This window comes from Rissa tridactyla, chromosome 12, assembly GCF_028500815.1.
Source record: "Rissa tridactyla isolate bRisTri1 chromosome 12, bRisTri1.patW.cur.20221130, whole genome shotgun sequence".
Taxonomy (NCBI): Eukaryota; Metazoa; Chordata; class Aves; order Charadriiformes; family Laridae; genus Rissa; species Rissa tridactyla.
The window spans coordinates 11,375,772-11,400,524 of record NC_071477.1 but is presented as its reverse complement, the minus strand read 5'-3'; the positions used below and the strand labels follow the sequence as shown (position 1 = coordinate 11,400,524).

The 24,753-nt window shown below is 54.7% G+C and overlaps 1 protein-coding gene and 1 long non-coding RNA gene across 2 annotated transcripts; one reads left to right on the top strand and one right to left on the bottom strand.

Annotated features, from left to right (window-relative positions):
- The first annotated feature begins 83 nt into the window (after positions 1 to 83).
- LOC128916843 (uncharacterized) lies at positions 84 to 2,579 on the top strand. Its single transcript, XR_008469061.1, has 3 exons — positions 84 to 145; positions 1,878 to 1,989; positions 2,509 to 2,579. It is a non-coding gene; the product is annotated as an uncharacterized LOC128916843 (long non-coding RNA).
- Positions 2,580 to 2,951: 372 nt separating this feature from the next.
- Positions 2,952 to 24,059, bottom strand: RBPJL (recombination signal binding protein for immunoglobulin kappa J region like). The gene is made up of 12 exons (XM_054218730.1): positions 24,011 to 24,059; positions 16,028 to 16,103; positions 9,028 to 9,153; positions 7,355 to 7,425; positions 6,980 to 7,095; positions 5,914 to 6,088; positions 5,372 to 5,509; positions 4,732 to 4,841; positions 4,493 to 4,633; positions 3,993 to 4,148; positions 3,651 to 3,754; positions 2,952 to 3,261 (listed from the first exon to the last, which is right to left on the bottom strand). Exons 1-12 carry the CDS (start codon positions 24,057 to 24,059, stop codon positions 2,988 to 2,990), a joined length of 1,536 nt encoding a protein of 511 aa, XP_054074705.1. The 3' UTR covers positions 2,952 to 2,987.
- Between the last annotated feature and the right edge of the window lie 694 nt (positions 24,060 to 24,753).

The window sequence follows — 24,753 nt, the reverse complement described above, 5'->3', positions numbered from 1 at the left end:
CCACCCCTCACGCTCAGGGCGATGGAAAAAAAATCCCCTTTAACCCGAGTTTTTCTGGCCTTTCTGCAGGTGTGGTTGGAAACGGCCCTACAAGCCAGCTGGTGGCGGTGCCGAGAATGGTGTCACCAGGCTGGATTTGGGCTGGGTGAGCAAGGAAGGGACATTCCCCGCACTCTCCATGTGCCACGGCTGCCCCCCGCTCCCCAGAAAACACTCAACATCATGAAACCTGCCTGTATGGTCCGGGGCAAAATGCAATGCAATGGCTGTTAAAAAAAAAACCAAACCAAACCAAACCAAAAAAAACCAAAAAAAACCCCCCAAAACCCAAAACAAAACAGCCAGCCCCTATGAAATGGGCTGAAAATGTCCCCTGGGGATGGCCAGAGATGCCCGGGTGATCCCCAGCACCCAGTGCGGCTCCCGGGCTGGCCCGAGCCTGTGGGCAGCATGGGCACAGGCAGTGTGATGAGCGTGGCGGTGCTCAGCGGGCAGGGCGCTGGTGGCCGGGCTCACTAGATGGCAGCAGCTCTTCTTCCAAAGGGCCGGGATGGTGCCGCACAGCCCAGGCAGAAAGGGAGACAGACCCAGACCAGAACTTCTTGTTCCTCTGGGGTATTGTTTCATGGAAGGGAAAAGCCAGGATTTTATTTTCTTCTTGATGTTTTTGAAAGTCCGCTCACCTCTGGGACCTGAAATGGCTCCTTGTTGTGACGGGGCTCCGGGCAGCCCCAGCTGCATCCCAGCCCCGCAGGACCAGGAGATCCACATTGCCTTTGAGCCGCACCATCAGCCAGGGATGCTCATGCAACACCACGGCTGCACGCAGCGTAAGTTATCCTCAGCATCCCTAAGGCGTTTAATGCTTTTCCTAAATCCCCAGCTCTTGGAGAGATGTGAAGGGTTTTATTTTTTTTCATGCTTCGTTTTTATACCCATGTTTCTGGCTGCCTTGGGGACAAGGGAAAAGCTCCATGCACAATTCAGGAGCACAGAAAAGAGCTGCCAGACGGGCTCTGCCATGCAGCCCAGCTCTGAGCAGGCAGCCCAGCTCTCCGGAGCCGGCAGGACGGTCCGTGCGTGATTCTCCGACACGTGCTGGGTTATTGTAGGATCCGGCAGAGACAGGCACTGCCGACTCGTGAGCGAGAACATAGAACTGGATGGCTGGCGCCTGTCCGAAACATTTGTGTTAATCAGTGATTATGCAAATAAACAGCTCTGCGGGTGCTACGAGCTTCTCCGCCGCGACGTGGAGCATATGTTCCCCGTGGCAGGGAAGTGGCTCCTCCAGAAGCTGCAAAGCTCCTTGTTTCCATTTGCGGGTCCCGCTGTGAAAAGCAGACTAAAAGCAGCCCGCGGCTGGTCGGGGGAAGGCAGGAGCCCCTCGAGGCGCCCCCAGCCCACCCGCCGCCACCTCTCCCTTTTCCCCATGTGGCTTGAATTACCGCGGCTGTTTGCTTAATCCATCAGGCTTCAAGAATGAGCCACTCGGTGCTTTCTTGGCCTCTCCAGCAAAGCGCTGCGCCGTAAACATAACAAGGCAGGCTTGTTCCAAGCCCTTGAAGTCAACAAGTAATGTTTCTCCTGCCCTTCAGGACCAGGCTGATGCTAAATATAGCTGAGGGTGCTTTCCATTCATAAAATGTGAATTATGCCCGGGGCTCCGAGGGAGGGGAGCGGGTTGAGGAGTCCGCAGGCTCCAGCCACTCCTGCGTGGGATGCAGGCAGACACGGAAAGGCTTGGCCCCATCCTTCCACTGCCTCCAGCTCTTCATGGTGACATGGGGGTAGAAATGCTTTTGGGGAAGCATTTTGTGCTGGGTGCATCTGTGCACCTTCATGCTGGGTGACACGAGGCCGTTGGTCCCCTGCAGCCCCAAATTCAGCATCCTGAGCTGCAGCGTGGCAGGGGACGCACACGGCGAGGCCGGGGCTGTCGGTGCAGTGCTGGCATCCGAAACACACTGGATGGTGCAAAACACGCAGGTAAGCCGGGCGATGAGCCAGGGGTGCCCGTGGGGGGGTCCGGGTGCCCTGTGCTCCTGGGGTGCTGCAGGTGGTGGGGCACCATGTATCCCCCACTCCCTGCCCGCTGCCGCCGAGGTCAGCGTGGGTTAAACACCTCCCTGGGTTTGGCAGTTGGGTTGTTTCAAAACCCAGCTCACAACTGCCAAACCAGCAGGTTTCCAGGCACACCATGGGCCTTTTGATGCCACAGAGATCTGAAGACTTAAATAAAGCTGTAAGACCGACTCCGCTTAATGCTCAGGTCCAGCTCCAAGAAACCTGGTTTCTTTTTATGGCATCTGCAGATCAGCAGTTTCCTGCTGATGCCAGCACTGCAATTTCTGTGTGTGTCTAAGTGTGTGTGTGCGCGCGTAAGTGTGTAAAACAGCGGAGCTCGGCAGAGCCACACCAGCTAGGAAGGGGCTGGGTTTCACGCTAGTTTTTCTTTCTCTCTTTTTCCCGTTTCCTTTTTCAAATAACCCTGTTTGGGCCTCTTAGGAAAAAAACCAGACCATCTGGTACCAAGTATTTGACTGCTGGAAATCGGCTCCTCCTTACTGAAAAGCACAGAAGCGATGCAGGGATTCCTGGTAGAGATTAATAACGCTTAAGGTCGCGTTTGCTCATCATCCCTCCCGGCCTTTGAATATATGGACTGAGGACATCAAGGGAGCTGTGATGCTCTGTGCCAGCACGGGAGGTAAATCGTGAAGGTGAGTAAAGAAGCAATTGAATCAGTAAAGAGTCCTTGAAGCCTGATTTATTGATGGTCTCATGTGAGATCTCAGCAGGGCGAGATGCTGCCACGAAGAAGAGACAAGTCAGCAAATCACAGTAACTCGGTGGGCATTTGATGTGTGGGGAGGACCCTTTGGCTGGGACACCCCGATCCCCGGATGGGGTCCCCCGGCAGGACTCGGGGCTGCTCCCCTTCCCTGGGGCCGGCGGTGGGGCTGAGCCTCTGCCTGCCCAGCTCCCTAGCTCTGCATGAAGAGGTGGAAGTTGGTCCTGGTGAACTCCTGATGGATGCTGTCAAGTAATTTGTCTGAGTCTTGGGGGACATCCGAGAGGACCGGCTGTCCTGGGATGAAACTCTGCTCCGGGGTGTAGGTGAACGTGAACGAGCTGGAGTAGATGAGGCCATCCTCCCTGATCAGCAGGAGCGGGACCGTGATGGGGTATCGGAGCCACCTCCAGTCACTGCCAAAGGCAGAGACGTCGGGGACGACACACACGAGGGACTTGGGGTTCCTGGTAGCAGCACAGGAGAAGAAAATGTGCATTAGCCCTGGAGGGCCTCGTGCAGGAGCAGCCGTCAGTGAGTGCTGGCATGTCTCCTCCAGCCTGGAGCTCAGAGTTTCTCCTCTCCTCCCCAGTGTTTCATTCCCCTTGCCGGGGTTGTTTGGTTGTTTGCAGCCCCTGAGGTCCCTGTTGTCCCCCAGACTGCATCCAGAGCCAGAGGCACCAGTGAGACTTGTTCCTGCCTCTCCTCCCAATGCTCATGCTTGATCCCACAGAACGGGCAGTGCCAACGTCCCTGTCCCCAAAGCTGGCAGCCACGTCCCTCCCAGAGCTGCCCAGCACAGCCCAAACCCAGCTGCTATTCCTTGCCCACTCCCTGGCCCCCTCGGCTGCGTTACCTGTACATGGTCTCTGCTTCCACATCTCCAAACCAGACCTTGAGGTGTGTGTGGAAATACTCCCCCTGCACCTCCAGCATGGCCACGTCCCCGCCGCCCGTGAGCTGTGACGGGCAGAGCACACAACAGCGCGTTACGTGGTGCCATGAGCCGGATTCCTTCTCCCGCAGGATGCTCTGCCCACGTGTCCCGTCCCCACCGCAGCGGTCCAGACTCAGGCATTCCCACAGCACCCCAAACCCGGGAGAGGCCGAGCGTCAGCGCAAGGGCTCAGGAGCTGGAGCCACGCTGGAGGCAGGTGACGGAGAGGCGGGGGTGGCCCGCAGCTGGCACTGTGCCTACCTGCAGGGCAGTGATGAGCGGCACGGGGCTGACGGGCTCGCGGATGCAGGCCAGGCTCTCGCTGAAGGTGTACTCCACTGTTTCGGTGCCAATGATGGTCCAGCAGGAACCGTCGTTCAGCAGCTCCCGGTTGGCTTCCTTCGGGCAGGGAGAGGCCTGCGGAGAGTGTCACAGCTCCAAACGCACTGCAGGGGACCGGGGCCAGGATGCCTGGCTTCTGCCCCCCAGTGTCTCGGTTCCAGCAAGCCACTGCTTCGCTCACTGGGAAATGGGGATCACGATGCCTTCACAAAGAGCTCAGTGATGGTGTTCCCACCTAAGCAGGCAAGCTGGAAGCAGATGGCTTTGCTGTGATTCTGACCTTAACGTGGATGCAAACCCCGCTTTGCTGGAAGACCCTTCCCAGTGACATGTTCCCCAGCCAGCAGCAAAACAGAGGAGCTTGGAGAGAGGATGGGGAGCACCCCCGGGGTCCCCACCCCCTCCTCACGCTGCCATACCTGGAACTGGATCACTTTCTCCGTGGAGAGACACAGGTACATGCGGTCGCTGCCCTGGAACTGGAAGGCGCATTTATGGAGCTGAGAGATGGGCTCGTCCACATCCAGCATGGCGTACTGCTTCGTCACCTTCCGGATGATCTGCAGGCAGCAGCGGCACCCCAGGGATGGTACCCGTCCCTCGGGGGCACAGAGCAGCCAGGTCCACGTGCCTGGCACCCGCAGGGATGGAAGCTTACCAGGGGAGGCAGGGTGATGCCGGTGGCCGTGCAGACCAGCTGGACCACGGAGCCGTAGCGGATATACCCTTCCCGCAGGGGGAACTCGCTCCTTGTGCAGCGCTCATCAGCTTGCGGGGAAGGAGAAAGGCAGAGTCACCTCCTCAAGCATCCCAGGAGCTGGTTAACCTGGGCCCCCTTGTTATGCACAGGTCTGGCCATGCTCCTGGTGCTTTCTTACTGCTTTTTCTGCTCTGCAGGTGCTCACTGCTTGGAGAGACCACTGCTCCCTGGGAGCCCAGCATGGGAGAGCAGGACTGGGATGTGGTACCTCATGGGGACACCGCTGGGCAGGGATTCTCTGGGCTCTGGCCTCTTCCAGGCAAGTTACTTGCTTGGATTCACAAGCCTCCAGACTGGTATGGCTCTTGCTGCCCCGGTCACAGCCTGTGTGCTTTCAGGGCATGATGCGAACCCTCAAAGCCAGGGGGAAAAGGCCATGGGCTGCAGAGCCACACCAGGAACACCGGGCAGAGGTGAGACCTGAGCCAGGTTCCCCCATCCCCAGGCTATTTCCCACCCCTTCCACCCCCAAGAACTGGCTGTGCAGGAGGGCAGAGCCAGGGCTGGGGGCAGGCAGTGGCCCCACGAGGCTCCTTACCCAGGTGGAGGGTGAAGGCTGCCCACTGCCTGGCGCTGGCGATGAAGGCCCCCCCCTCGACGGAGAGGTAGCGGGTGCTGACGGTCTGGGAGCGCAGGCGGTTGAAGAGGGAGACTTTGGAGCCCGAGGAGATGCAGACTGTGGGGAGAGGTGGCTGCTTTAGTGCTTCCCGGGGCAGTGCTTGAACTACAGCTTTTGTCAAGCCAAGGGAGGACAAGTCCTAGTTGCTGGTGTAACCAGCCTGGCAGGAGCCAGCATCCCCCCGCTGCCTTTCTCTATATGAGGGCCCCAGCTGGGCTTTTCAAAGGTGCAGGTGAAGCCCATGGTGTGCGGAGCAAGTTGGCATTGGGGCATTACACATGGTGGTGGGTGAACCATTTGGAAATGCCACATATGTGCAGATACATCCTCTTTTGGAGGTGCCCATGGGCTTTGGATCCAGCCTGGACCGCTCTGGAGCAAAGCAGCGAGCACGCAGAGAGCATCCCACCCTGGGCTCGCGTCCGCTTTCCTCCCCGCAGAGCCACCCCCCCCCTACGCACGGTCCGTGTTCTTCAGCGACTGCTTCTTCTGCGAGGGCTTGGAGATGACCTTGATCAGCTTGCTGTGGAAGGTGCCTATCTCCTGCCCGTTGCTGAAGAAGAGCTTCAGGACCAAGCGGAAATGCTTGCGCTTGTCCGCATCCGAGATGTACAGCGCCTTGGCACAGCCGAAGCCCTGCCAGGGGCAGAGATGGGCTGTGGGCACCTCCAGCCCAGCCCCGCCAGCCTTCCTCACCCTCCTCACCGCCCCTCCAGGACATAATAGCCCCCTTTCAAAGAGCTCCGGGTTAGTTAAAGGGGGAAATGACCAGAGATGTTATTACAGGTGGAATGAAGAGCTGGGGCTCGGCAGAGGCTTTATTTACACTGGGGGCAGAGAATTCCTCATGGAAATGAATGTTCACGTGTGATTTATCCCACATAACATGAGAAATCACCCTGGGTTTATGGTTTCCCCGCCGTCCTGGCCGATAAGCCATGCCTTAGCAGCAACGCAAGCGCTGCAAACAAGGGCTCTTTTTGTAAGGTTTCTGGCCTGACTCAGACCCTGCGCTCTTTGGGGACCCCAGATAATGCTATTTTTTTTTCATTTCTTTTTTTTCTCCTATCAAAAGACGCCAGATCTCTGACGCCAGATCTCTGCTGAAGCTCTTGAACTTCAGGATCCGTCGGGGTGTGTTGTTGTTTTTTTTTCTAGCTGTTTATCAGCAAATCAAAGACTGGGCTTTCGTCTTGCGATAAGTGGCAGTGCTGCTCATCGGGAGAAGCTATCGGGGCTGAGGGAGCTGTGCAATTTTTGGCAGCTTGCCTGCCACGGGGCTGCCGACCTGAAAAGATGGTGGCAAAGAAAGATGGGGCTCTTGGCAAGGCAGGGGAGGCTGCCCAGCTGCTTGGGCACGTGCCACAACAGGGCAGCAGAGCAGGAGCGGGGAGCGATGGCTAGGAAGGAAGGAAGGACCACAACATCCCAAGGAAGGGGATGATGTGACATCCCAGGGTGTGGGGTGGCACCAGGGAATGCCCAGCCCCTGCGGGAGCGGGGTCCCCGGGGAGCGGCAGGCATTACCTTCGCGTCCGGCTGCTCCTCGAAGCTGAGCTTCTGGGTCTCCATCAGGCTGCTGCCCATGCTGTCCAGCCCCATGTACCCGCACACCCGAAATCCCGCCTCTCCCAGGTCGCTGGCTGGAAGAGATGGGGAGAAACACCCTTCAGCCCCCACACAGACATGGGCTCAGCTCCTCCTGGAATGGTGGGTGGCCCAGTGTCCAGCCCTCCCCGGGACCGGACCACAGAGGGCTCAGCCTCGAGGGGGAAAGAGGAGTTTTGGGCAGGTAAAGATAGAATAAACTGGGTGACTCCATCCTTTGCAGAGGTGGAGGGCAGCTCTCCGTGGCATGGGAAGGGAGGGAGGAGAGGTCCAGGACTGCCGCCCGGCGCTTACCTTTTATCTGCTCCTGTTTTAACTTCCATCCCGGCCCGCTCAGGTAAACGCAAGGTGGGGGGCAGAAAAACCTGCAGAGACGAGAGGACGTTTTCTTACTGCACTTCAGCATCCAGAAAAAGTGCTCGGGGGTGTTGGGTTGGCTGCGCTGAGAGCGGAGACCTTCATCCAGGATTCTCCAGTGCCGGGAGCAGCCCTGCACCCTGGGAGGTACGTGGTGCTGCGGGGGCGTGGGGGGGGCTGGGAACCTCTCGGTGCGGGGGTATGGACAGGGCTGGCTGGAGGAACTGGGCTCCGCTGCCTCCAGCCACAGGGTCCGGCCCCAGCCCGGGGCGGCTGACACATCTGTCGGTGCCGCTGGTGGCCATGGGCCCACCGGCCACAGGAAGGCCCCAGGAGGGGAGGACAGGGCCTTGCACCCCTGCCCTGCCCAGAGCCAAGGAGGGACGAGGCTCCCTGCCTCTGCCCGTCTGCCATGTGGGAGTTCCGGCAGGTCGGGAACAGAGTTTGCATTCACAGCCAGATTTGGAGCCCAATGCAAATAAATCTATAGCCAGGGTTTTGGAAACCTATTTTCCTGTGTTTTATTTGGGTTTCCACTGTCTTTGCACTTGTGTGAATGGTGCAAATTCATCCTCTATTGATACTGGGTAAAGCCCTAGCAGAGAAAACACCAGTTTGGGGGGGTGGTGGTGGATATTTCATAGCCCTAAAGTCCTTGGTACGGGTTTATTTAAACAAGTCAGCTACAGCACGGGCCCCTGACTCCCCCTGTGAAGGTAAAAAAGCATCAGCACCTTTAAACTTTAACCTGGGAGTCTGTTTTCTCTCCCTCTCCAGACCTGGCATCTGATTTTCCCGCTCATCCTTTGCCCGGGGTCGGGAGCAGGGGGAGGAGGAGGCTGTCCCCGAGGTTCAGTGACACGGGGGCTTCCCTCCTGGCTGGGAGACCCCATCCCGAAATAAAACCTTTAGCTGTGGACCAGCAGCTCCTGGCAGGAGGGTGGCTGCAATGAGGACTGTGCAGGCACAGCCTCGAGCTGTCTCCGGGGGTGGCTGGGGTCCGGGTGCGGTTGCGCCTCAGGGGTAGAGCTCGTCGCCTCACAGCTGCTCCGTAGTTGGGAATAACCAAGGATTATTTATATCACAAGGATTAATGGAGGATTAATTATATTACAGGGCCACAGTCTGATGTCACAGCCCAGGAGTAGCAATTTTGGAGATTCGAGCCAGAACCTCAAGGTGTTTTTGCAGTGCGGGAAGGATTTTCAAAAATAGCTGCTTTTTTGGAGACTGCAGGCATTGATGGAAACGCCCCAGTCCCTGCTGTGGCCGTTCAGATTTTAAGACAAGATTTCCAAAGCGCTAACCTTTCCCCTTCTTCTTCGTGGATAGTTTATTTCCTTCTTTTACTTCATCTTTCTGATCTTCAGTGCGTCATGGGAGGAACCTAACCCCTGGGAATGGCTAACTGGGGTGGATGCGGGTTAGTATCATTAGTTCAAGACTAAACAGTAGTTTTGGATGTCAAGAGGTTATGAATGGATGGAGACAGGATATGCCACATCATTTGCTTCACCAGCTTGGATCAGAGAAATCTAGCAAGGCTGAAATGGAGCTTTGGGTAGCTGGGTTTGGAAGTGGCTGCCGGAGAAGCTGGAGCGATCACCTACCTTTTTTCATTGCCGTATGACTTCTGTGCGACTTTGGCGTGCAGTATCAGTACTGTCTGGTCCGCCGGCAGCTGCAGGTACCTCCGCACGCCGTCTCGAAGCAGGTTGGTTTGGTACGGGTTGGATCTACAAGAGGGACGTCCCCCAGCACCGTAACACCAGCACCGGGCTCTGGGCCTTGCCCTACCAGCCCTGCGCCGAGCCGGGACATCCCTCCATGTCCAGCATGGCGGGGTGGAGGGGGAAAAGAGGGGAGGCTTTTCCATCGGAAAGCACTGGAGCTCAGAGAACATCTCAGCCGCTGCAAGACCAGGGTTGGCATGGAAAAATGTAAAGTTTGGATAACTGAGTAACGGCTTCTTCAGTTTTCAAACACACACACATAGGGTACTACATCTGTAGCTCTAAAATGCACATTTCTAAGAATTCCAGTCCCACATGATGGTGGCAGTGCTCTAATTGATCATTAAGTTGTTTTTCCACCTGGTGTACTTGTTGCCGTGTGGCTTTTTGGCGAGCGGGGAAGCGCTGCTGCTGAGCCGTGAGTCCGGCTGGGGAGTTGGCACGCAGGGAGGAGCTGCCCGGTGGCTTCTGCGAGGGCTGCTGGGTGGGAATTGCTGCATTTTTCCCCGAGCCCTAAGAGGTGGGTGGTTTTGCTGATTGTTTCTGCTCTATTAACTAGAAGGAGTTCGCATGCACATGGAATTTAACTCTGTTAACTTAGTAGGTTGGGCGTTAACCGGCTGGAGAGAGATGAGGTGGGTCCAAGCCCGAGGTGCCCTGCTCTGCCGCCTGGGACACGTGAGCAAGAACTGGGGGATGAGAAGGGAGAGTTGTGGGGTGTCTACTGGGGAGATCTTTTGTGGTGCTGCCTTGCTTTCAGAGGAGGCGAGACTGCCCATCTGAAGACCATCCTGCCCTACGGAGATCCCCAAAACCACTCAGGTACCTTTGGCTGGATAAGAAGTAACCAGAGGAGGGGAAAGCAGTGCTGTCTGGGCAGGAACCCCTCGTTGGCACATCTGCTGATGTCTGTCACGTTGCAGCTGGGCACATTCAGGAGAAATTGCTCCTACCAAGGGGACCCAGCCTGGCTGGTTATGAAAAGGTCTTGACTTAAGCCTGAGCTCGCTTCTTCCATGTGCTGAGCTCCCTTGCCTTGCTCCAAAGGGTGTTCATACCTGCTGGTACTTGGCCAATGCCTCTGTGTTTCAGCTCTGCGTGACCAGGGGATGCTTTCAGACCCACCTGGGTGACCATCAGACCCAAAACAGATCCAGCATCCCCAGGAGAGAGAAAGCTGCATGGAAACTGGCTTCAGGCTCTGGCTCTTGAACCTCCCATGGATGGCTACTGGGATCACTCATGACCTCCCCGCACAGTGATGGCCTCGCATCCGAGACAGAGAGAAACAGCAGTGACCAGAGAAGGCTGGGAAGCCCCAAAGACAGCTGCAAACACGCTGCTGAGCCACCGGCAGAAAGTGGACGGGGACTGCAGGAAGTGCCAGGGGAATGCTCAGAGAAGCGGTGAGGATGGGGGGCTCTTGCAAGGGAAAAACTTGCCAAAGGCACCCAGTGGAGCACCCCCATTAAAAACAGTCTCTCTTCCCCTTAAATGGGCTAGAAATGGAGAATAACTGAGGGCAGTGATGTGTGAAAAAAGGTAAATCGTGTCCTGCCAAGGGCCCCGCGGCAGGCCATGGTGAGCTGGGTGCTCGGAGGCCAGAGCAAGCTCCCAGGGAGGGAAGCAGCAACTGCTGCCATCCCAAGCAGAGACCAGCTCATCAGCCAGTTTTACTCTTCCCAGCGCAAGACGTGTATTTTAAAGAGGCTGTGCCCTTCGCAGCTTCTAGGACCCACATTACAATTAGTCTTAAACTTCTATCCCTTCCCTTCCCGCTTTCCCACGTTGTGGATGGAGCTGATGCTCTCCTGTTTGTGCATGGAAGACAACGGCATCTCCCATACCAGCAAATATGTACCCAGCGTTCTCCTCTGGGTAGTCCCACGGGGACTTGATGCTTTTCACTCCACCGATTTTCCCATCGCCGCTGTGTTCAGGCAATATAATCTCCTGCCCTCCTTGTTCCCAGCTCTTTATCCTAGACGTGTTAGCCGGATCACCGGCAAACATAAATCAACAGAGCTCTGCCAAAATCAAATTTACAGCCGGTGCCAGTGTCACCCACAGCATTAGCTGCCGCTCTGTGTCTGAGAAATGAAGGTTTTATGGCCACGGCAAGCCCCTTCCTGACTGCAGCGCACACGCTGCCGCCGAGCTCCTCTCCCCACAGCAGCCCCGATGCTCTGGGACTCTGGACTCAGCCCCGGCCGGCACACACGGCAAGGCAGAAGGAGCTCCTTTGCCAGACAGACCTTTGGCTCGCCCTTAACAGCCCCCACAGCAGGGCTGGATCTGTTGCCTCCAAACCTCCGTCTGGGAGAGTCTTGCTCCGGCGCCCTGCAGTTGAGCTTTACCAACCAGTATCCCACCAGTGCCTTCTCTAGGAGGAGGTACTTGGAAAGGCTGGGGTGAAGCTTTTCAGCAAGTCTACCTACTGACTGGTTTGTATCTTTGCACAGCCAAAGAGATCCTGCAAGAGCGTTGTTTTATCTTTTTCCATAATGGCAATGCGGAGCTGTCTCCCTGCTCTGCTGCCAAGGTATAGTGTGATTTCGGCTTTGATCCACCTTTGCTATTTTTCCCTTCATCTAAAAGCACCATTTGGGAATCTCTTTGCAATAGTCTTTTTTTTTTCTTTACAGAACTACTGATTGCGATCAGGATAAATGTGGAAACGGATCAAGGAAAAGTCTGCCTTGTTGGCCTGACCTTGGCTATTCTTTTACACTAATGCAACGTGGTGAAAAATGAGTATTATGCCTCCATCCAGCAGCATTTCGCCCTCAGTTTGTCAGAGACAACGGGCAGAGAGCAGGGGAGAACCAGGCTGGCTGCGTGGATTTTTTCCTGGTGAGTCTCATCATTCGGTATTCAGTGCAAAACGAGGAGCGTAGCTTTGGGTCCTTGCTCGTGTCTCAGCTGCGGGGACACGTGCTCCATCCCTGCTAGTGTCACCCACCAGCACCCACCCGTATAGCTCATGGTGGGCCGGGGAAGCGCGGATCCTGCAGAGGTGCTGGAGGGAGCCTCTCCTATTAACCCCTCAGCAGAGCAAGGATCACCCTGGTACGGAGGCTGGGCAGCGGCAGGGAGTGTTCAGGAGCAAATTGCCAAATCCTGTGGATTAAGACGTGTGCTGACAGCGTGGCCAGCAGCAACGCCTGCTCCGCAGAGCCTCCCGCGGCACCGGCTCAGGGCAGGGCCAGGCTTGTGCCGGTATCGCTGCTCCCTGCCATCCGCACGTAATACCAGAGGCACGTGGGTTACTGCCTGGAGCTTATTAAAGAGCTTTCTGGAATAATTATCCACATGTTATTTACTGCTTAAAGTGGGGAACGTGCATGCCAAAGGCAGGTAAGCAGCCCGGAGTTCTTCAGATTTGATGTCTAGCTGGAGGAACGACTACTGAGAAACTTGTTTTTCTTTCCTTTGTCCGTTCTCTGCAGCCATTGCCTTCCAAATTTTGAGGCTAAATTGTTTCGGTGACGCATTTCTGAACAGTGCTCGCCATTCTGCCCACCGAGGCGACCACCCAGCATCCATCATCTGGTTTAAATTTACCTTCAGAGAGTCAAAGGGCTATTGCTAAAGCAGCTCAATATACCCACTTGGCTCCTTCTGGCACCTCCAGCCTCCTCGGGCTTACAGGGAATTATTCACTCCTCCTGACATTTATTATATTAAATTATTAAAATGCTTTGATTGTAGTGCAGTGTTAGTTCAGTGTCATGTTAGCAGCACCGCACAGGCCGGGCTCTTGGAGCTCAGGCTAAAAGCCTGCTTTTCAGAGCCTGAGGTCTCAGCTGGGACTCGGCTGCTCTCGCACACAGTTGGGCATTATGTGGAAAAAGTTGGGGGGGCGGGAGGGAGAGCAAGCGGGGAGCCACCACCTTTCTCCGACGCTGATTTTTGTGAGGCTTTCTCCCTCCCTGCTCAGCCTGGCGTCGCTAAAGCTGAAGGCTTTTCCCTTTAGCTCAGGCTGTGCCTCGGGAGGGGGTGCGAAGGCGCTTGGAGGAGCATCTCTGGGGTGGCTCTGCTCCTGGTGGGATAATCCCAGAGCACCCATGGGTGTTCTGCACTCCCTGGCCGTGCTGCTGTGTCCTCATCCATGGGAAACAAAGCCGAAAAGGAGGAGTGCCCCGTGTGCTTTGCCCAGGAGACACACAGCTGGACCATCTCGTGAAACATCTGTCCTATGTGGGCACGCAGGGAACCCAGGCGGGCGCCGAGAGGCTTCGGTGGGGTCGGACCCTGCCATCCCCTCCCTGATTTTAGGAGAGCTGGTGTTTAACACCACAGCTGAAAATTAGCCTTCGCCTTCCCAGCAGCAAGTGTGGGGGGGCCTCAATCAGCGCTTTGTCCTGTCTCCAGCTGGGAAATGCATTTTCTCCTTCCTCAGTCCCGAGGGATCGGGCAGAGCTGCACATCGCTGGCTACCCACCACTGCAGCTCGGGGTGTCCTGCCGCCCTGGGTGACAGCCCTGCCGCCCTGGGTGACAGCCCTGCCGCAGGCACGGCTCCTGCCTGTGTCACAGACAGGGGGGAACTCAACAGAGGGACCTCTTCTGCTCAGCCTTCCCCTGCCACTGCGTCACACGTCCCTGCTGAGACAGCCATGCTCGTGGTGTGGGACATATCCCGGTCCCTGCATCGCTTTCTGCTCTGCGAGGATGAATTGAACCAGAAATCCCACAGCACCCTGTGTGTGCACCCTTGGGTGGCTGCAGGAGCCGAAAAAGCACTTTACAGACACTGGGGGAAGCAGTTTGCTGATGTTCACCAGCTCCATCTGCAGAGGATGGTCCCCTGGGAATAAAAGTACCCAACTCAGGAGACCAAAATACAGCCCCAGCGGCTATTGTTTAGAAACTGGGTCTTCAAATCCGCTCTCTATACAAGAACTTTAACTCATGGTAATGCTGTCCTCAAGTGCAGGTAATGCTGAATTTGAGTGCAGAGATTTAATTCACTGCTTTTCCCCCTCAAAGGAACTGCCATTTGCCTCACTCAGGAGATGGCTGCCCAGCAGCTTGCTGCCACAGAGGGCAATTGTTCTTTCCTGGGCTTGGGGAAACCAAACGTCCTAATAAAAAATATCCATTTTAGAGGTCTAGGTTATATTTTGTGCAGAGCAGGGGAGAAAATGCCTGAAGTGCTCTTGGGTATGGAGTCAATGCACTGTTTATGCAAAAGGAAAAGCCATTAGAAATCACAGAAATGAGAAGCCTGCAGTTTCTGGCTTCCCTCATTTTTCAATACCTCCTTTAATCCAGACCAACCCAACCCACAAGCCCTTGTATATGCATGGGTATTTATAAATCCTATATTTTCCTCACTGCGCACACAAGTGAAATTCAGCCTTTTCTGGGCTTGGGGGATTTATCGACCACACCAACGGCAAACAGCAGCGGAGAGCAGGAAGCACAAAACCCCTGCGGCGGTGAGCTCTGCGGGAGGACCGGGGGCCAGCCGGGGTGGTCACCCTGGGCATGTTCCCGGCTGCCCTGCGCCTGCCCCAGCAGCACCAACACCCTCCAAATGCCCCAGTTTGATAAAGCAGTATTGCCCCGCCTGCTAGGAAACACAGATAATGTGGGTGATTTACTGTAGTCCCCTTTCTCTGTTCCTCGTGTTGCTGTTGATGTTAGTGCAAAAAGGAAGGAAAGTGCTGTTTAGGCACTAAAACACAGTTGTGTAAAGCACTAAAGGTGGTTCCTACCACCACTATATTGATCTATGTGCTGAGAAGAGGTGGAGCGCTGGGAAGGTCTGTTCCAGGGTGTCTAAGAAGCCTCTGCTAATGATACCCATTGCCACAGTTGGGCACATCAGTTGACCTTCTTGCTGGAAGCTCAGCCTGAGGCTTTACAGCCCTCAGAGCCCTGGTCGCCAGCTCCCTAGTCCAAGCCTACCTCCCTACACTGACTGCAGCCACTGCCTCTGGAGGTTCTGAAACTCCCAGGGCACCATAACTCAAATGCATTGAGCTTGGACTCTGCTTTTTCCAAGAACTTCTGAGTTTACGGGGTTCCCAGGTGCACTCCCACATCAGGGGAAGATGAAAAAAAAAGAAAAAGAAAAAAGAAAAAAAAAGGAAAAGAAAAAAAAGAAAAAGTAAAGAAAAAAAAGAAAAGAAAAAAGAAAAAAGTAAAGAAAAAGGAAAAAGAAAAAAGGAAAGAAAAAAGTAAAAGAAAAAGAAAAAAGGAAAGAAAAAAGAGAAAAAAAGGAAAAGAAAAAAGATAAAGAAAAATAGAAAAGGGAAAAAGAAAAAAGGAAAAGCAAATAAAAAAGGAAAAAAGAGAAAAGAAAAAGGAAAAAAGAAAAAAGGGAAAAAATAAAAAAAAGAAAAATAGGAAAAGAAAAAGAAAAATGAAAGAAAAAATTAAGAAATTAAAATGGAAAAAGAAAAAAGAAAAAAGAAAAAAAGGAAAAAGAAAAAAAAAGAAAAAAAGAAAAAAAAGAAAAAAAAGAAAAAAGACAAAATAAGGCAAGCCTTCCCCTGGACGACACTCTCCTCGCCACAGGGGCTGTGAGTGACCCCGGGCCGTGCCCGACCCGGCGCCGGTGCCACCGCACCCCTCTGGCCATCGCCGCTTCCACCTGCGCGCAGGTCCCGCTTGCCCGTGGGCACCTGCAGGGACACGACCCGCGGGGCGGGGGCAGCGGGGGGCCCGCGGGCACCCCCCCATCCCAGCGCTGCCCCGGGGCCGGGCGGGGGCGCGGCGGCCGTGCCCGCCCCCCCCCGCTCCCCCCGCCCCGTTAAAAGCCGAGCGGGGCCCCGCCGCCTCCCAGCGCTGCCGCCGCCGCGCACCGAACCGCGCACCGCCCCGACCCGCGCAGCTCCTCGCCCCGCGCAGCTCCGCGCCCGCCGTACCTGATCCAGCAGCGCGGCGGGGAGCGGCTCCGCGGCCGGCACGGGTGAGTGAGGGGCTCCGCGGGCACCGCCGCCCCTGCGGGAAGGAAGGGAGAGGAGCGGGGTGAGGGCGAGCCCGGTCCCCGCGGGGGTTGGCAGCATCCCCGGGGGAGGGGGGGGGCTTTTCCTTGGAGGGGAGCAGCGATGCTGGGCGTGAGGGGCAGAAAGCAAAGCCAGGAAGGGGGGATGAAAGCGGAGCCTTTGACACGTGTGTTTCTCCCAAAGCTGTGGGCTGGAGCCCTCCCGAAGCCCCCCCGGCTGTATGCTCTTCTCCCCCGGCAGCGGTGCGAGTGGTCGCCCTCCCTGCCGGGGGACACGGTACCCGGCTCTGTCACTCGGTGCCTGTGCGGGGGATGTAAACGCTGCTGGGCTCTGGGCATGGCGCAGTTTGCCATCTGCTCTGCTCACCTTTTGCCTAGCTTTCGGGCAGGTTCCTGCTTATACAATGGAGGATCTCTTTTAGCAGGGAATAATAAGGTCTGGTACACCTGGGCAAGGCGTTCCGAGCAACAGGAGAGCGAGATCCTGCAAAAAGATAAGCTTAAAAGTGTGTTCCCTGAGTTTGTTATGCGCTGTTTCTGCACGACTGGAAAATTGGGTCTGTGCATACTCGTAAATATGTTTGCACAAGCAATCACCCACCTTTGGCTTATAATTCCAACCATTTCCCAAGGAAAAATTAGCTTTGGGCACTTCTGTTCCGAGCAATTGCGTGGGAAAACTTGTTTGGAAAATGAGTTTATTCTGCACTCATCATATTTGCACTAACACGCAGCAGTCAGAGATAAGCGGAGCCGAGCAGATACACGATGTGGTGGTACCTGCTCTGGGGTTTTCCCCCTGGTTCTGTGAGGACAGCCTTTGCTGCCGTGCTGGGAGCTGCCAAATCCACCCGGTAGGCAGGACTCCAGAGTGGGAACTGGTGTCGGTGAGGAAGATGGGATGGAAATGGGACTGTCCCACTTTGAAGGAAGCCACCACGTGTGTGCAGGGGTACTGGGGGAGACGAGGAATCACAGATGGTGATTCCCATTCCTGGGATGAGGAATCACAGAATGGTCGGGGTTGGAAGGCACCTCTGGAGATCATCTGGTCCAACCCCCTGCCAGAGCAGGGTCACCCAGAACAGGTGGCACAGGAACGCATCCAGGCCGGTTTGGAATGTCTCCAGAGACGGAGACTCCACCACCTCTCTGGGCAGCCTGTGCCAGGGCTCTGCCACCCTCAAAGTAAAGAAGTTCCTCCTCATGTTTAGGTGGAACTTCCTATGTTCAAGTTTGTGCTCGTTATCCCTTGTCCTGTCGCTGGGCACCACTGAAAAGAGCCTGGCCCCATCCTCCTGACACCCATCCTTTGAGTATTTATAAGCGTTGATAAGATCCCCCTTCAGCCATCTTTTTTCCAGACTGAAGAGACCCAAATCCTTCAGCCTTTCTTCATAAGAGAGGTGTTCCAGTCCCCTAATCATCTTGGTAGCCCTTCAGAGCCCCCACTCTGAGACGAGGCGCACCACTTCACCTCCTCTGCCTAAACCCGTAGGATTTTTGCTTCGATCAAGCCCAATTTATTTATAAAGTCGCTATGAAGTCCTCCCTGTGGCACCCTCTGTAGCGTCTTTTGATAGTAAAGTTTTTTTTTTTTTCTTTTTCCAAGAATGGAAGCAATTAATCACAGGCAACGAGCGTGCAGGTTCTCAATAACAAGTAGAAACTGCATTTCATAAGCAGGTTCTTGTGCTCTCTGCAAGGATTCATGAGATAGGCATTTGATATCAGCAAAAAGTGTGTGTGTGTGGGGAAATCTGCTCACAGATCTCAGCCCTGATATTTGCCACCGGGATATGGATAAATTTGGCCTCATCCGAAATACAAATTCCCATCTGGAAAGCACGGAAGAGATCTTGGTGTTTGTAGTAAAATGACACTTCCCATCAAAGCAGGCGGGGTATTGCTGCGTCCAACTGGAAAAGGCTGTTGTTGATTTTTGTGGAAGTTGTAACTTTCTTTTTTTCTCGAAGAATGAAAGAAATTTGATGTGATTAGTACAAGACGGGCTCGGGAGCTGCCCTTGTTGGCGACGGTAGCCAACAGAAAAGACGAAGCCAATAAGGCAGCCCGTTGTAGGCAATCTGCGGTCACAGAAGATGTTTGTGCTCCGATTGCTCATAACATAGCATTTCCCTTGAGGTTGGCATTAGGGGTTAAAGGTTTTCAAGAGAAGCCTTTGTTTAAACATCTTTAAAGTTTCCAATAGGGGCCCCTTTGTTGGCTTCCCGAGCAGTGTGCCTGCCTTGTTAAAGACTCGAGCTCATAAAATGCCATTTACAAATGCCTGATGAATAGGGCTGGAACACGGAGTGGGGAGAGAAGTAGCGTTTGTTATCTACACGCATATGAGAACTACAGACAAGTCCTGACACCAGTGAATTAATGGCACCTAGAAAAAACACAGGAAAAAAAAATAATAAAAAAAAAAAGATCGAGTGGTGCTTATAAAGAAACTTATAAAAATCACCTATTGCCCCCGAAACAGTCAGTCCCTCTTGTGCCAGATGTCACACGCATCTCCTCCAGATGTGCCTCTCGGAAATTGTGTTTTCTCCACTTTGGGCCCAAACAGTAGCAGATTGATGACTGGGGCTGTGTTTGCCGGGCGGGAGCAGACGCAGTGGCCATAAGGGCTCCATTGAGCGGCCGGGCCGGGGGACCCCGACTTTGCGCGGTCTGTTCCCTGCCGTGGGCTGCCAAGAATCGCCCCTCTGTAGGCACTTGCAGTGCAGAGGTGTCTCTAGGTGTCGAGTAACATTTTTAGCATTTTGAAGGATTTCGTCCCCTCTCCCATCCTGGCTAAATGTAAAGGGTTTAAATACATCTCTGTTAAAGCAGGGGAGGATCCAGGTGTGTGCTCGGAGTCTCGCTGAGACTCCAGAGACTGGTGCACAGCTATGGCCGTGTTTCCCCAGGGGATGCCCCTGGGATGCCATGCCTGATCCTGTGTCTGAAGATTTTCTGCTTCTCAAGCAGCTTGTCCTGCCTGATGGAGGCTGGATCCTTCTTCCCTAGCAACTTTCTGCTTTTGCCTGCGTCTCTTTGTCCACAAACTTCTGATCTCTTGCCTTGCAGGCCCTTGGTGGCGCACGTGAATCCATCACTAACCCGGTCCCTCTGGTGCCCGTCAGGGACATCTGTAAGGATCAGCTGTGGTCCCTTGCAGAGAGGTGGCAATAAGTTGGTTTCTTTTCAGATTTCAGCCTTCCCATCTCTGGGCTGTGTCATGCTGCTTTGCTGCTTGATGGCCAACATAAAAGTTTGTGAGTCTTGGGTTGTTGTGATCTGCGGACCTGTAGGAGCCCATGGTCTATGGCAGGAATCAATAGGAGCAGATCTGCTGACAGCAGAGCCAACCCACTATACAAGAGTCTGCATCTCGGCAGGAAAATTAGCAAGGTCCACAAGCTGAAAAATATAGGGAAACCCTGCCTTTGGGTGTTCACAGCTCCTACGCTTGCGGCTGGACTTGGATGGCTTCCCCAAAGTGTCATGTTAGGCATCCCCCTCGTTTTTTTTCTCTTTTCACAGCATCTTGCTTTGGCTTTAACAGCACCAGCCAGGACGAGAGTGACACAAAACATTTCAGTCTGTGCTCAAATACTCCTGCGTTTCACTTTCTCTTGTCATCTGCTGAAGCTCTCATGTCAAGTTGTTGAGGCAGATGGTGGGCTGAGAGCGGCTTCCCCATGCCCAGGCTCCCTAAGGCACGTCTGGGTGTTCCCTCATCTGTCTTCAGGTGCCCTGAGGTGTGCCCTCACCCCGGGATGCGAGCGGGAGATCCAGCACAGGTCCCGGCTGCCACAGTCTTGAACAAGTGGCTTTGACTCTCCTCGTCTCTGATTCCTCATGCCATGATGTAGGACTCTCCTTGGAGAGCCTCATGAGGCCTGAAAGCCTCAGTGAAGCAACCTTGGACTCTTCCCTGATCTCTCCTGGAAGCTAAGACCTTGTAGGCACCCTTGACAAGAACTTGGTAAATGCAACAGGGTGAGATGATTTCAACTGGTTGCTCCCAGGTTGACCAGAAAGGGCTAATCCCACAGAGGGGTGAGGTTGAGGTCAAGCGATCCTCAGCTGTGGCCTCCAGTGCTGCTTTGAGGCTCTGGGGAGGTCTCGCAGCATGTTTCCACGCAACGTCTCTGTGTGTTGATAAGGACAGGATGATGCTGAGGCACAAGGGTCCCCGAGGCACCTGCTCTTCAGTTTGGGCAGCAGTGAGGCCACAGGCCACTGCGACAGTGGTGGAAGTTCTTCTCTGGTGCATCTCCTATGGGCCGATGGCACCCTGGTCCTGGAACAGCAGTTCTCCTGCTGTCCTGCTGTCAGAGGGACGTGGCAGCCGTGAAGTTAAATGGGAGCAGTTCCCCAAGCTACCTTTGGGAAAAGTTTCTAGACAAAGAATTTTACCGGCTTGCTTTTCTGTCTTGAGGAGGGCCGAAAAGTCTAAGCATGCCTTTCTGCAGGCGCCAAACACTCCTCGCTTTCTGCTATTTCAATTAAAGCCATAGCAGGATGGGTAGGATAAAGGGGAGAGGCACAAGAATATTCTCCTGGCGTGTTTCCTTATGCCAACACATTGAGTCACGTCTCCAGAGTGAGAAATATGATATAAAGATTTAGAGAAGGAGGTCAGGCAATGGATCTATGATTGCGGGGCTGAAATAGCAGGCGCTCCCTGTGGTTGTCTGTGCCGTGTTAATCTTGCTGGAGGTCAGCTGGGGATATCGGTCCCAGCAGATTCAGGAGACAGACATCCTGCTGGTAACTATCAATCTCATTGCTTAGAGATACCGGCTCTGCTGCGTCAGGAGCTCAGCTGACAATCTCTGCACCAGCCCAGGGGCTGCTCCGGGCCATTTCTCTTTCCTTTGTGGTTGAACATGCATATTTCTGGGGAAAAAAAATGCTAACACCTTCCTCCCAGAACAAGAACTTGGGCAATGGATTGCTGCCTCAGCTTCTGGATGGCCCAGAACTCCTTCCCTCCAAAGTTTGAAGTCTCTTGGCCCAGTTCAGCTGTCCTCCAGGGGCCTGTTTGCCAAAGAGCATTTGCTTTTTAAAGAGAGTTAGTGAGGTGGGTCTTTCCCCTGTTGATCGCTCTTCATCAAAATCTAAAAGGATTCCAAAATCTCTCCGGTTTTGCTTAAAATACCAGTTAGGAGCAAGGCTGAGTTTGCCTGTCATGCAGCCCAGGGGACAAGGGCAGCCTAAGCGGACTGAGAGGAACAGAGAAATGCTACCAGCAGTCCTGAAATAGGAGCCATCTCTTGACATGAGAACAAGCGGAATTGGCTGACCGTGTTTTTTCCTCTTGGCTAGATCTTTAACACCGGCTTCAAAAGGCCGTGTTTAATTTGCAAGTGAATACGGCATTTATTCTTGCCAGCTTTCGCCGCAGCAGCCCAGGTACGGTGTGTTTGAGAGCAGAGGCTGGCTGGGCGAGAGGCTGTCCTAGCTGAGCTGCAGAGCTCTTTTAGGAATAGATTGACTGGGATTTTAACTTTAGGAATTAGGCTGGGAGGTCTTTTAGGAATAGATTGGCGGCAGAGAAAGATCCCATAGTGCTCTCGATGAGAACCTCTAGAAGGGGATGGTCTGTTCATTGCTACACCCAGCATTTCCCTCCCCAGGGGGCTTCAAATGTTATAGTACAAGCCTGTTGGAACTTATATGAGCTGAGAAACAAAGACATCTGTCACTCAGCCTGCAAATGGACCTGGACAAAAAACCCGTCTTCCTCCTGCCCTCCCTGCGAAGATGCTAATCCTTTCCAAGTGCAGGAGTGGGCCCCATAAAACGAGGAATTGGCTCTTTAGGGGAGCAAGGGGAGGGAAAGAGAAGTCCCTTCCGCTTCCAGCAAGGTTTTCCTGTTAGAACACTCCTGCCGGTTTGCTCCTGTTGGGTTTGGAGCCGTGATGTGCTGTTTGAGAAATGCAGCCTTGTTTTTTTTTTTTTTTTTTTTTCAAACAACGTGTCCTTCCAGGTGGCACTTGGCCCAGTAAAGCTGCCATAGCGTTGTAACCGGAGAGTACTGCGATGTCCTGGAAAGAGTCTGATCTTGTTCTCCCACACGTGTGTTTGGGAAGGACCAAGGACACAGCAGTCCTTAAAAAGAGACAAAAAACCCCCATTTCCATGCCATTTTCTTGCTTTTGGTGTTCTTGCTCAGCTCTCTCCTGGGAGTTGCAACTCGTCACCCAACCGCTGTGGAGGATGAGCACTGAGATGCTGAACTGTGATGAAGTGCAAGGTCAACGCTGCCTGTAAAATGGTCCAGAGGGTGGATTTGGTGCTCGTGGGCAGCAGAGGCACCGCTGAGAGCCGTCATCTGCAGGCAGGGAGTGCCTAGAGATTGTGGCTTATCTTGGGAGAAACCAGCTTTTGGGCAACCCTCCAGGAAAGGGTGGATCCAGCTCTGTGGCTGCCCTGGGCTTCAGCCGTTCAGATGACTTGAGGGTCTTGCAAATATATGGACCACATGCCAGCGGTCCCTCAGGGTCTCCACAGCAAAATCTGGCATCGAGAGGTGCCTCCCAGCTGATGTAAGTTGTCTGTATCTCTCCAGACAGATCTGGTTGCTTCCTTGTCCCCCATGCCTGGGGTAAGACACGCTTCTGTCATCCTCTCTTGGACTTACGTGCACTTTTTGGGCAGTCTTTCTCTCAGGCATGGACCTGAAGGATGACTTGCTGTCCCACCAAGGACAGATGCAAATTCGTCCCCCACTCCTCCAGCCTGAGGCCAGCTCTTGCTGTGTTTCTGCTGTTGTCCTGGCAGGACTCGTGTCCTAAGCACAAGGAGTCTGTATCCAGGCTCATGAACCTGTTTTGGGGCTTTTTTGATACTTTGGTCAAATAACACTCATGTGGGAGTTGAATTAGGACCTGCCAAAACAGCTTGATTGGGTCTCCACAAAGAAAGACCCTGCAGAACAAAACAGGCTCTATGGAGAGGCAGGCGAGATGGGTGAGTCTCAGGAACACCACGTCTAGGGCTGCTCTACCATCGGCCAAGGCTTCCAGCACAGAAATAGGTGCTATTAGCTGGTAGTGTGTGTGGCATCAGTATCGTGCACCCCTGCCATGTGTACCTGCTCCGGCACATGGGCACACTGCATGGCACAGCTCTCCAGCCTTGCTCGTGTTGGGTAGCAGCGTGCTCGGTCAGAGGCCCCCAGCTGTGCCCTGCGACTTGCAACGCATGGGGATCCCTTGTCCTGGCTTCTCGCGGGGTCTGGAGCCAGGGCAGAGCTGCTGCTGCTCCCACAACGTGCCAAAGGTCTGCCAAGCCCAGGCAGGTGCTGGAGTCATCGTAAACAGAAATCTCAACTAAAGGCTGACGTGCCCAGATATACGAAATCTTGTATGTGGTTGGATGTGAGACCTGGCTAACAATTCCATAGCTGTGATGTCCACAACCTGCTTTCCTCCTCCTGATGCTACGGTTGGGGCTTTTCCTGGGCTGCGAATGCACTGCCTTCTCCTGAGCCTTCCACCCCTTCTTTCTCCATCTGCTTCATCCCTGCTACAATTCAATATATAAAGCCCCCACCCCTGTAACAGTGAGGAGGGTACAGAGCTGGCTGCATCCCTCACCCCACTCCCTGCCCTGCCCTGTCCTTTGGGCTTGACCAAAGGATGGTGCACTCAGGTCTGACCTGCGCGGATGAACCAGAAGGGGAACATACGGAGCATTTCTGTTAACCTGTAGCCAGGAGAGAGCTGCCAAGGAGGCCGCGCTGAAACCCGAAGCGGCTGTTTTTCCCGAGACTCAGCACTTGGCAGGGAGAGCAGACGGAGGAGTGGCAGAGCGGGGATGGATGCAAGCACCTGGGGGGCAGCGCTGCCAGGGAAGGTACCCAGGGAAGGTGCCTGGGGAAGGCGTGCTGTCTTACCTGTTTGCCTCTGGGTATTCATCTCCATGTCCTCCTTGTCCGAGATCATGAGGGGAGCAGAGAGGAGGCTGGGGTCATTGCTGTCCCTTCCGTCCTTACGTGTGGCTCTTCCCTTGGTCACCCTCTTTGTGCCATGTACTGAGCATCTCCTTCAGCAAGGACAAACACTGGCTGGTTTTCCCCTCGCGTTGCTCAGAAAGCTCAGGAGATGGTCCAAGTGTCTCTCTCAGCTCGGCTGCCGCGGGGTTCGGCAGAGCCAGCCCGTACAGCAGCGCTCACCCTGCCTGTGCTTTTTTTCCTTTATAGCTCAGCGTTATCTCAAGGTCTCCGGCGCTGCGGCCGGCGCTGTGTTTGCCTTGCCTCGCAGCACCTGCCTGCCAGCCGCTCGCTTCCCACCCATCTCCCTCCCACTCCCAGCTGGTGGCAGGGGACATGGAAGCCCTTGGGGTAAGGGGGACTCCTGCGGGGCTGCAAGCCAGCCCCAGTGCTGCCAGTCCCAGGGCAGTGAGGACAGTGAGGAGCCGGGGACGTTGCCCAGTGTGGGATGGTGGGAGGGATACTCGGGAGCTTCTGTCCCATCAACTTTGCTTCTCCGTCCCCATCAGCCTCGCTGCTGAGGCAGGGCTGGGCATTATATTGAATCGGAGACCAGGGCACCATCCCATCCTGGGTCTCTCCTGCCAGGACCGGTGCTGGATGTATGGCCGAGCTGCCGTGCCCTGCCCTGTCCAGGCAGCATCAGC